Source organism: Eretmochelys imbricata, chromosome 17 (genome assembly GCF_965152235.1).
Source record: "Eretmochelys imbricata isolate rEreImb1 chromosome 17, rEreImb1.hap1, whole genome shotgun sequence".
Lineage (NCBI taxonomy): Eukaryota > Metazoa > Chordata > Testudines > Cheloniidae > Eretmochelys > Eretmochelys imbricata.
In genome coordinates, this window is record NC_135588.1 from 17,544,093 (window position 1) to 17,556,976 (window position 12,884).

Below are 12,884 nucleotides of genomic sequence, written 5' to 3' on the forward strand. Positions count from 1 at the left end.
CTTGTCCATCTCAGATTTTGGAAGGCACTTCAGATTCTTAAACCTTGGGTCAAGCGCTGTAACTATCTTTAGAAATCTCACATTGGTACCTTCTTTGTGTTTTGTCAAATCTGCAGTGAAAGTGTTCTTAAAATGAAGAAAATGTGCTAGGTCATCATCTGCAGCTGCTATAACATGAAATATATGGCAGAATGCAGGTAAAACAGCAGGGGACATTGAATTCTTTGGGGGAGAATTGTGTCACAAATTTAGTTAACGCCTTATTTTCTTAACGAGCGTCATCAGCGAGGAAGCACGTCCTCTGGAATGGTGGCTGAAACATGAAGGGGCATATGAATGTTTAGCATATCTGGCATGTAAATACCTAAACAAGTGCCATGCAAATGCCTGTTGTCACTTTCTGGTGACACTGTAAATAAGAAGAGGGCAGCATTATCTCCTGTAAATGTGAACAAACTTGTTTGTCTTAGCGATTGGGTGAACAAGAAGTAGGACTGAGTGGATTTAAGGCTCTGAAGTTTTACATTGTTTTGTATTTGTGTAGTTATGTAACAAAAAAAAATATCTACATTTGTAAGTTGTACTTTCACAACAAAGAGATTGCACTACAGTACTTGTATGAGGTCAACTGAAAAATACTATACCTTTTGTTTATCATTTTTACAGTGCAAATATTTATAATAAAAAACATACACTTTAATTTCGAACACAACACAGAATATATATGAAAATGTAGAAAAACATCCAAAATATTTAATAAATTTCATAGAATCATAGAATATCAGGGTTGGAAGGGACCTCAGAAGGTCATCTAGTCCAACCTCCTGCTCAAAGCAGGACCAATCCCCAATTAAATCATCCCAGCCAGGGCTTTGTCAAGCCTGACATTAAAAACTTCTAAGGAAGGAGATTCCAACACCTCCCTAGGTAACGCATTCCAGTGTTTCACCACCCTCCTAGTGAAAAAGTTTTTCCTAATATCCAACCTAAACCTCCCCACTGCAACTTGAGACCATTACTCCTTGTCCTGTCCTCTTCTGAGGACACTGAGAATAGTCTAGAACCATCCTCTCTGGAACTACCTCTCAGGTAGTTGAAAGCAGCTATCAAATCCCGCCTCATTCTTCTCTTCTGCAGACTAAACAATCCCAGTTTCCTCAGCCTCTCCTCATAAGTCATGTGTTCCAGACCCCTAATCATTTTTGTTGCCCTTCGCTGGACTCTCTCCAATTTATCCACATCCTTCTTGTAGTGTGGGGCCCAAAACTGGACACAATACTCCAGATGAGGCCTCACCAATGTCGAATAGAGGGGGACGATCACGTCCCTCGATCTGCTCGTTATGCCCCTACTTATACATCCCAAAATGCCATTGGCCTTCTTGGCAACAAGGGCACACTGCTGACTCATATCCAGCTTCTCGTCCACTGTCACCCCTAGGTCCTTTTCCGCAGAACTGCTGCCTAGCCATTCGGTCCCTAGTCTGTAGCGGTGCATTGCGTTCTTCCGTCCTAAGTGCAAGACCCTGCACTTATCCTTATTGAACCTCATCAGATTTCTTTTGGCCCAATCCTCCAATTTGTCTAGGTCCCTCTGTATCCTATCCCTGCCCTCCAGCGTATCTACCACTCCTCCCAGTTTAGTATCATCCACAAATTTGCTGAGTGCAATCCACACCATCCTCCAGATCATTTATGAAGATATTGAACAAAACCGGCCCCAGGATTGACCCCTGGGGCACTCCACTTGACACCGGCTGCCAACTAGACATGGAGCCATTGATCACTACCCGTTGAGCCCGACAATCTAGCCAACTTTCTACCCACCTTATAGTGCATTCATCCAGCCCATACTTCTTTAACTTGCTGACAAGAATACTGTGGGAGACAGTGTCAAAAGCTTTGCTAAAGTCAAGATACAATACATCCACTGCTTTCCCTTCATCCACAGAACCAGTAATCTCATCATAGAAGGCGATTAGATTAGTCAGGCATGACCTTCCCTTGGTGAATCCATGCTGACTGTTCCTGATCACTTTCCTCTCATGTAAGTGTTTCAGGATTGATTCTTTGAGGACCTGCTCCATGATTTTTCCGGGGACTGAGGTGAGGCTCACTGGCCTGTAGTTCCCAGGATCCTCCTCCTTCCCTTTTTTAAAGATTGGCACTACATTAGCCTTTTTCCAGTAATCTGGGACTTCCCCCGTTCGCCATGAGTTTTCAAAGATAATGGCCAATGGCTCTGCAACCACAGCCGCCAATTCCTTTAGCACTCTCGGATGCAACTTGTCCGGCCCCATGGACATGTGCACGTCCAGCTTTTCTAAATGGTCCCTAACCACCTCTTTCTCCACAGAGGGCTGGCCATCTACTCCCCATGTTGTGATGCCCAGCGCAGCAGTCTGGGAGCTGACCTTGTTAGTGAAGACAGAGGCAAAAAAAGCATTGAGTACATTAGCTTTTTCCACATCCTCTGTCACTAGGTTGCCTCCCTCATTCAATAAGGGGCCCACACTTTCCTTGGCTTTCTTCTTGTTGTCAACATACCTGAAGAAACCCTTCTTGTTACTCTTGGTATTCAGGCTTCTTGTTACTCTTGGTATTCTTAGTATTGGTAATTTCAATTGGTATTCTACAACAGTGTGATTAAAACTGCAATTAATCACAACAATTTTTTAAATCATGATTAATTTTTTGAGTTAATCTCATGAGTTAACTGCGATTAATCGACAGCCCTACTTTTAATACAAGTCTACTCTGATTTCCAAAGAGTTGGGAGTGCTTCACTAAGAATGGTGTGAAACATATTGAGACCAATTGGATCATGATTACTGTTGCACAACAGAGATTAGTCTTTATCACTGATGCTGCTGTGGGGTAATCCCAGAAGGAATAATTGTTTCATCTGGTTTGGACTGGGCAATATCACAGGAAAAAGAAGAGGCTTCCCCTTCCTCCATGTGCAATCTGCAGAACAACGTGACGGGCTCTCAGTGAAATGTAAGTGGCCTCCCCTTCTAAGTTAGATGCACCACTGAAAGTTGATGAAGTCACACCATTTGACCCAGTGGTGAATTTGGCCCTCCCTCCCTCCACAAGGCATGAGAAAGATGCTGTTAAGATAACAGAGCTGGGGAGAGCAATAAGAGAGAGTTGAAATGGGGTTGCAGATGTGGCTTATGGTTGGTTAGATCAACAGATGGGGGCTGTAAAATCTTAACAGGTGTGAATATTTTATTGTGTGGGCTGGATGCACGCCCACATCATGGAGATAATATCTGGGGTGAATAGCCTGGGTTACTTGTAAAGTTTTGGGCGTGACTATGGCAAAGTCAGATGAAGTACACTTTAGCACAGAGCTATGCCTCCTGGGGAGGTGCTGGGCAGGAAGACCCATCCAGGAGAAGGTGGTGATGACTTTTACTGAACCTGTCTCTTTCTTGACAGGGTCTGCACTGAAAGAAGAACCTGCAACCTCTTCCTCTTCTGATATTTTGTAATAGCCCCCAGTTCATCAGGCCATCACAGACCAAATGCCAGCTGAACTCACCATTTTATACCTCAGACTGAGTATTCCTAGGCTGATACATCTTGTCTGTGTTTCAACAGACTATATTTGTCAGGATAGGAGTGCACATCTTTAGGAGCGCAGCCAAAATGTGAGTGGAAGCCCAATGGGCTGCAAGATAGCAGATGGTTCTGATTTAGTCGCAGCTTTAGGCACTGACTAAACTATTCTGGCATGGGGGATTCCCACTGACTTCACCCCAAAAAAAGAGAAGCATGGAGCCCCATTAATTTAAAGCACAGAGGGACTTTTTCCTTGTTGCTCTTTTTTAAAAGGCCCTGTGAAGTTAAGGTGACCAGCTGTCCTGATTTTATAGGGACAGTCCGATATTCAGGGCTTGGTCTTATATAGGCGCCTATTACCCCCCACCCCATCCCAATTTTTCACACTTGCTAGCTGGTCAGTCTGTCTGAAGTGCTACTATCCTTGGTCCAAATACAATAGACAGAGAGGGAGAGGTTAGGCCAAACTAAATACTGAGTGTAAAACAAACATGGGGAGACCCAAACAGTACTGATTACATCACCCTCCTGATCCCTAGTTGGGTGTTGGCACCACATATGATAAAGGCACACACCCATAGAGTCCAATGAGATCATAGCAGACAGTTCTAGTTCCACCTAGATCTTCTGTGGTCTGCTATGAAATGCACAGGGGCTGTTTGGAGCTATGCTCTGGATTAGCCTAGGATCTGCCTGATTTGTAGGGATTTTGTTAGCCCTGGCTAAGCCACTTCCCCGTAGAGGAGTGCCTACTCCTGATGAGGACTGCACTGTTCCTCTTGGTCAATTACAACACTTGGTTATTTATTTTATTAAAAAATAAACCTCTAGTTTTTCTACTAATTCACCTCTCTGTGCCAGTGCTTGTCCTTGGAGGGCATAGATAGATGCAGTGTGCTGGCAGGCACTGAAGAATTCAGCATTCTCAGAAAGGTCATATATACAAGTCTACAACTCTTCTCCTCTAGCCTAACAAAGAATGTGACCATAAGCAAACCAGGTGCAGCAGCCAGAGCTGCATGTAGACAGTGAGGATATGCCATTTTGACTCTGCACAATCTAGACTGCATCTCTCTGCTCACTTTTTCCTCATGCTGCACATGCCTGGGATCCCCCTTAAATTGTCATACCCTGTTTAATTGTTAGTTTCCCTCTGCATCCCATCTTCACCCATAGATAACCTATTTTTGCTCAAATGACATAATTAATAATACTTTGCTATTCTTTCATCCAAGGAGCTCAGAACATTTTCCACAAATCAACTAGTTAAGCTTTACAACACTTCTGTACGGGTAGTAAAGGATTTATAGGGATCACTTCATCTGCCACAGAAATGCAGTTATCTCCGGCATGGGACGCAAGAGCTGTTTGACAGCACACAGCAATATTACACTACAGTGTAGGGCAGGAAGTGAAGGAGAATCTTGTAACATTTGTAACTGCAGGAGGAATTTAGTTAGCAGTTCACCTAATTGCAAATCATTCGTTAACAAGGTTCTATTCCTCCCCTGTTTACCCTTAAAAAGGTACCTTAGCTTTGCCACTAATCTATACTGACTGGTTAATTTAACTAATCGTTTCTACCCTTTGTAATGACCTTGCTATGATACATTATAGCCCTTAAAGAGAGCTGTTGACAAGAAACTCCATATCCTCTATCAGCTGGACTCAGTTAAGGTTAAGAGCCATAGGGAGAGAGAATGCTCTGCATTTCTGCAGCGGTCACTATGCTCATCCATGCCATAATCATAGACAGATTAGCAGTCACATCCCAGAGCTGCTCAAGAAAAATACAAGTGCAACACATACTTTATGGGTGAATCTTCAAGTAACAAATACGCTGCAGCAATAATCGTCTAGTGCGGCTGCATTGTTCCCCTTGCAGCGGCACACTACAACCAGCAGATGGAACTAACAGACCATTGATGGCCTTTTAATTCAAAGGCAGCACAGGGAAAATGGAATGGTCAGAGATCCCAAACACTGAAATAAATGTGTTCACACAACCTTTTGTGCCAGTTTAACTAAATCAATCCCTAAGATAAACCAGCGCAAGCTGCGTGCCGAGAAACTGATACAGTAGTTCCTGGCTTCTTGGTATTTTAACTTTTGGGCTTTTGAAAAGCAAGTTGGAGGCAGGCTTTGTATTTTGTTTTTTAAAAAGGAGGAATAAAGCATTTGGGAAAATGCTACTTTATCAGTACTGCCAACTCTAAACATCCAAGAGTCAGCTCCTCCTCCACCCCCCCCCCCCCATCATGACTTTGTCTTTAAAGTCATGATATTTTAAAATATATATATACATTGAGTTCTTTTTATTTGCCTTCTGGTTTATGAGAATTTAGGCCATATTTTCAAGCTCTCTGCAACCATGAGGGCTTAATAAAAAGAGAACTGAGATTCTCATGTAATTACGTGTCCCAGGGCCTGGAGCTTTAAGTTAAATACCAAATAATATGAGACTCATGATAATACTGCAAGAGTTGACAACTGTTTTAATACAGCTCTTCCCCTTTTGCTCCATTGAGATGTAGAAAAACCCGTAACACCTCCAAGGCTAGGCCTGGTGGAAGGTATGCTATATCTGGGCATATAGCATGTGAAATAAGTCCAAATGAGCAGACAGAGATGCACTAGCTCTTTCGTTCATTCAGTCTAGGCAGGTGGGTCCTCCTTAGGTGTAGTTTCTGTGCTTCTATGTTGTCCGATCATAAGCCCTTCCCCCTTTTAAATTACATTTGATGCAAAAATAGCTCATCCAAGTAAAGAGAAGAGGTATCCCTTAATCATATTCTTCTGTCCAGCTGGAGCCTCTTTGTCTTCCAAGTATTCATTTGGATGTGACATTGAGTCTGAGAGTCAGGGGCCTGGGGAAATGGCCTCTGAAATGACTGGTAAACATTCGAGAAGAAAATGAAAACTGCCTTTTGATTGTGCCTAATTCTCTCCTGTGCCAAAAGTAAACTGAAGAGAGAAAGGTACAAGTGTTATCATGGGGGATCTGGGTAGCTCAATGCTTCCCCCTACAGTTCCTGGATGTTTATAATATGAGACAGTGGAAGATTATTTCGGAGGGTGGGTGGGAAGAGGCCGTGCAAATGTATATATTGTGGGACACGAGTACCAGATTGAACCTTTCGGTCTCTCCTCCTGACTCATTTGTATCTCAGCATCGACCTGCTATCACTGCAGAGGTCAGGAACTATTTTTGTCTATTGGGTTCATTATGCATAATTCCCTGTGGAGCCGGTCTGAGTTGGTCTCCTTCTATTCTTCAGCAAGGGGCCAAAACACATCTGTTTACCATACCATTAGCACAAGGGGGTTTACTTCTTATTTACAAGTTCTGTAGAATTTTTGTAAAGAATCTCCTCAGTTTGCTGTATGTGCCACCTTATTTGTGCAGGAGTGGTTTTTTACAGCTCCTTCTCTTGTTTAATTGGGGTTTGGTCTTGTAAATTATTATTTAATTAATAGAAAAATACAATGTAGCTCCTGATGAATTAAATGCACTCGCCAATCCTTTCAGGCAGAGATTACACAAGAATTAATATCTCAGGGACCAAATAGACATTGTTCTTAATTAAAATAAAATAATAATAATACCTCTTATATAGCTCGTCATCAGTAGATCTCGGAACACTTTATAATGGAGGTCAGTAACACTAGCCCTGCTCTACATATGAGGAAACTAAGGTACAGGAGAATTAAAGTACTGCAGCTGGCGTTTGAGTAAGTGAACAGTTTTATTGCTCCGTCTTTGGAATCAGTCCAACACAATAGCCTAGATCTGAGCACTTCTGAACTTTGGGGAGTTTGAAATCTGGATCCAAATGTAACCCTAATAAATAACGGTCTGAGCCTTTACTTATGTCAGTAGACCCTGACATACTTTCATGAGTGGGGGTTATACGATCAAGCTCTAAATAAATATACAAACATATTCATATACTTAGGCCTTGTCCTTATAGGAAAATTGACCACAGGGAATATTCTATTTCTCAAAGCTTTTGCAGAATAACTTATTCTGCAGTAACTATGACAGAATTTTTTCCCCCATGTAGAGAAGGCCTCAGATTATAAACTCTTGGTCGCAGGGACTATTTAATCATTCTGCATGTGCATAGTGCCCAGCAAAGCTGGGCCCTTATCCCTGACTAGGGCCTTTAGGTGCTACAGCAATGCCAATGATAATAAACAATAACATTATAAAATATATATTTCCCATTCTACACAATCTCTCCTTGCTCTAATACATTCATTCTTTCTCCAGTGCAGCATCCAGTCCTTAAGTTAAAACACTCTTGGATTTCTCTAGAACAAAGCTGCTGCTCCTCTGGTTTCATCACACCAGTTTCAATTATCTTAACAAATCCTCCAGAGGATACTCAATGAAAAAGGGCAGGAACACCTACTGCTTCCACCCGCTCTTCAGCAATGCTTCCCATCCCTTACGCCCCAAGAAATTCATTCTGAGACAAGTCCATGATATATGGAGAAAGGTACCTTCTGTAGTGCTAACACACTAGACATCCTCTATTGTGCCTCAAGTCATAATCCCAGCAACACTGGTTGTTATATAGCTAATTTCCTTGGCTGTAAACTGTAGCTTAATTATTCCACGATATTTTCTATGGGAAACTGCTATTTCCTTTTGTCTTTTTTTAATTGCTCACTTTATTTTAGAGTGAGTGACAGGCAGGCAGGGCCAAATCTATTCCTGACAACAGTGAAGTCCCTGGACCAGATCTTCAGCTAGCGTAAATCAGCATAGCTCCACTAACGTCAACAGAGCCATGCCAATTTACACTTGCTGAGGATCCAGTTCTATGATATAGATCTGGCCCACTGTTTCAAAAAAGGAATGGTAACAACTCTGACTTCTTCTTAAACAAACTGTACTTGTCACACAATGACAGAATGTATGTTATGTCGCCCTCCGGTGGCTGGCCCAAAAAGAACAACAACCTACCAATGCTACTAGCTAATGAAGTTATTCCTTTAGCTCAGTGGTTTTCAAACTTTTTAGGCTGTGTATCCCTTGCCAAATAATGTAGCCTGCCGCATACACCCAACTAAGATAGGGTCATAATATACCCATGAAAACAGAAAAGAAAAAAAAAAAGGTCTGTAAGGGATAACGATGTATTGTTCACAAATACAGGATTTTTCTCACGTACCCCCTGACAAGAGCATGAGTATCCATAGGGATACGCATACCCCAGTTTGAAAACCACTGCTTGAGTTCAAGTGGTAGAGGTCTGTGCTGCAGTACTAAAGGAAATAGGTTCAGATTCTGCTGATGTCCCTTGTATGATGCTGGTACATAACTAAGCCAAGAGTTTTAAAAGTGACCAGAGATTCTGGTGCCCAACCTGAGTCACATTAAAGGGATCTAAGTTTCGGGGAGTAGTCCTCAACCCTATCAGAAAGTCAAGCTCCTTTAAAGCATCTTAAGTTGAACACCCAAAAATGGAGGTAGTCAAAATTACTAGTCACTTTTGAAAATCTGGGACTGACTTTATTAATACTTTCTAAAACAGGATCAGTAGGGAAAAAAATATCATTCCTCAGATCAAAAGATTCTGTTCTCCCCTCGAAGCATGCGAGCAACGCTTTGTTGGCATTAATGATTGTTATACACATTAGTTTGAGAGATACTGAAAGTGTTAGTGAAACTGTCCAATGTTTAGTCTTCTATATTGAGATCTTTATCTTGAACTATTTTATGCTCCAAAGACTCACTTGCATCACAACACACTATCTCTAAGTATGAGTACATTCTGTGGATCCTATAGTGCCAAGGCACAGCAATGTCTACATATCTGAATGTATATAAGAAAAGGTTTCTATGGCTCTCATTGTTCTGAACTGGGAAATATTTTGTCTTGATTTGTTTATACTGCCTGCAAGAGTTCTATTTAAACTGATATACAGTTAGCTCTATCAGTCTGAGCTCCCTAAATCAAAGGCTGCCGCCATAACACTGTGGCAGCCTTGTGATCTCATTGTATTTTGTAAGCTAAGCAGAGTAAAGTCTTGTCTAGACTTGAAGAAACACATCTAAGAAAAATTCAGGTGATGCAGGAGGCAGTGTTGAAGATTCAGTAAGTGGCAGTTTTCTCTCTGAGTCAATATTGAACCAATGCTCCAGGGTTCTGTTAAGGGGCACCATTAAGTTGTAGGAGGGTACAGTCTTTTGGATTCAATGTAAAACTGAGGTCAATGAAAAAGTCCCACTGCATTTTCTGCAAGGGTACAGGAGTTACCTAGAGATTGTCCTGAATAAAACACCCTGGCTCTAAACACCCTTGAGTTTGGGTAAAGTTTGGATCTGTATCCAGACTTTGCAGCTCAGGCCCAACTATTCTGTAAACACTGGTGTTCGGTCCAATTACCTGAGGAGTTGCATTCTGCCCCAGGTGAATGCAGCATAAGAACCTGAACAGAACAGAATAAACGACACATTTGATCATTTTCACTCCTTGCTCTGAAATGTGTGCACTATTCAATATCTACCACATTCCACCCCACCTAATGACTGGCAAAGTCATTCCTGTGCATAGACAATTTAAGACCTATGGGATGAAAGATTCTAGATAAATAGGATATTGGGGTATGTTTAACATGGTAGTTTAAACTGGTAGAATAAAGCCAAGAGTTAAGGGAATGCTAATGAGAAGAATTATATTAACTAAGTGTATACATAAAATATAAAGGGACACCTATCCAAGGCTCTAGACACCCTGTGTAATGGTGTGGAGGTCATCCCAGTCTGCCTCCTGAGGTCAAGCATTAGCGCCTACCTAAATTTCCCCTCACGTAGGGCATAAGCAAGTCCAAGCAGGTCTTTCTAGTATTAAAGAGTGCCCTATGTGGAGGGTCTCATTTATTTAACTGAAAAGAACACCACAAAAACATAAATGAAAGCATCAGTCAGCTACTCCACCAGAAACTCTCTGCCTCTGGATTAATCAGTCTAATGTCTTGCCCCTGTAGCCATGGAGCTCTCTCAGGGCTGAATTACCTGCCTGTAGCTTGGGCCTCTGCTGGGCATTCAGCTGGATGCCACCCTTCCCCCAACAGCGCATCGCTCTTTTCAGAGTCTGAGAAAGTGGGACTTTTCTAAAACACTTATGAATCCCATAAGTGTCTCAGTTTCCCTCTGCACTTTACATTGTAAAAAAAAAAAAAAAAAAAAAAAAGTTTGTCTCCTACTAAACCAGCGCAGGAAGCATGAAGTGAGGGGCCACCTGGCTGTCTGGGTCATTAAAAAACTGGCTCAAACCTTCCCCGAATCAACACAGCATTCAGCAAGACAAAGAGATGCTCAGGGACTGAACCATCAACACCTAACAGCAGGAAACCCCAGCAGGCGGGACTTATGAACTGAGCTGGAGAACCAGGTGTCAGGTGAGTGGAAGAAGGCAGCTTTTTGGAGAAACTCAGGAGCTGGGGGGACAAGGTGGGGAATTCATCACAGCTTGGCTGTTTCATCATGGCACTGGTTGACCAGGATGGACTATGGCTTCACTCAGTGGTCCCCAAATTGTGGAGTGCACCCCCCCCTAGGGAGCACAGAAGAACATCCCGGGGGGTGTGGAGGGGCCTGGGCCAGCTACCACAAGGGATAAAGAAGGGAGCACCACTCAGCCCTACTCTGCCCCAGCTCTCCTCCGACCCCACTCTCAGGCCCCAGCTCCCAGCTTGCAGCCGCCAGCCATGGCCTCCAGCCTGGCTGCAACTCCACTCCCAGTTGGAGGGCCCCAGAAACATTTTATTATTGGTAAGGAGGGGCGGGGGATGGTGAGAGGAAAAGTTTGAGGACCACTGGCTTAATTTCTGCCTCTGTGCTAACTGAAGGACTGTAAGAATCTGTGTGCTCCGTAATTAATAAAGCTTTGAAAAGGCTGCCGGTGTCACTGTAAACACTGACTGGGAGCACTGTGCCCAGAAGGGCACAGTACAAGCCTCCCTGCAGGAGTCTGGCTCAGCTGGTGCCAAAGGCCCAGCCTTGGAGGCCACAGGCCTGTCCTGGAGAACTGTGTGGGTTCTTGGGACCCGGCCCGCTAAATGGGTCACTTACCAGCTGGGCATAGACCAGACTCTGTGATTCCCTGACACTGAGCAATTCCATATTTGCTTCTCAGGAGGTTGCGTGCCCCGTTTGTTTTCCTGGGCTGCTCTGGTCCCTTGCCTGGGAGCACTTTCTCTCTGGGCCTGTTCCTCTCCCTGAACATCTGTTCACCAGGGAGACACCACTGGGAGTAGCTTCCTACTCAGCTCCCCTGAGGAGTCTCTCTCCTAAGGAGCTTCTTCTGTTCTTGCTTCCTAACTGAGCTGAGACCTCCTAAAACTTTATTATGCCCAAGTGTTCCTTAACTAATTAACTGCTGCCCAGTCACCTAGATAATTAACTACTCACAGTAGATCTGGGTTTCAGAGTAGCAGCCGTGTTAGTCTGTATCCGCAAAAAAACAGGAGTACTTGTGGCACCTTAGAGATCTGGGTTGGCTCACTCTCCTTAGCAGAGCTTGTTACAAGTAGGCAGGGTGCCTGACTCCCCACTTCCCTCCGCCCCTGAGAGTATGTGTCTACCCTTCAGATAGACACCAGTGGCTGACCTGCGCTGACTCGGGCTCACAGGACACAAGCTAAGGGGCTGTTTAACTGTGGTGTAGATGTTTGGGCCCTAGGACCTTGTGAGGTGGAAGGGTCGCAGCCAAGCCCGAGCATCTGCACCACAATTAAACAGCCCCTTAGCCTGAGCCCTGTGAGCCCACGTCGGCTGGCAGCTACCCTGTACCACCCTGCTATAAATTATGAAAACAAAATTAGATCATGCATCAAACACCAACTCCTTCCTCCCCCACACACACACCTGATTTCTCCCTAAGGTCGTTCTCCACAGCAGCCCATGTAAGTAGATTTGTCTTGCAGTGTGTCCTGAAGGGCAATAGTGCTCCCCTCTCTTTTAAATCAAGGAGTATAATTATACCCAGCACTCAACATCTTCAAAGCTCTTAAGCATTAGTAATTAGCCCCCACAAAGCACTGCAGAGGTAAGTATTATTTATCTCTATTTTACAGATGGGTAAACTGAGGCACATCTACTTACATATGCTTACTTACATGTAAGTAAACTGAGGCACGGGGAGGGGAAATGACTTGCTAAAGGCCAAAGCATGTGCTAGTGTCAAAACCAGCATTAGAACTGGACCATCATCATATGTTCAATCAGGGATGTGCTAGGGATAGACACTGGCTAGAGAATTTCCTTACTGGCCTTCTTTGAAATGCTGCATGTCGAAAGGA

General features: G+C 43.5%; 1 protein-coding gene across 3 annotated transcripts in view; it reads left to right on the forward strand.

Moving 5' to 3' along the window:
* P2RX1 (purinergic receptor P2X 1) overlaps positions 1-4,483 on the forward strand; it is a 36,770-nt gene extending 32,287 nt beyond the window's left edge. The window contains exons 12-13 of one of the 3 annotated variants that reach the window (XM_077836842.1): positions 2,931-2,999; positions 3,447-4,483. In XM_077836842.1, coding sequence (XP_077692968.1) covers positions 2,931-2,996 — 66 coding nt within the window. In that variant the 3' untranslated portion in view covers positions 2,997-2,999; positions 3,447-4,483. Of the gene's footprint in view, positions 1-1,950; positions 1,977-2,930; positions 3,000-3,446 lie in introns of those variants that run through there. The other 2 variants (XR_013348288.1, XM_077836843.1) reach the window with 2 other exon arrangements.
* The last annotated feature ends 8,401 nt before the right edge of the window (positions 4,484-12,884 follow it).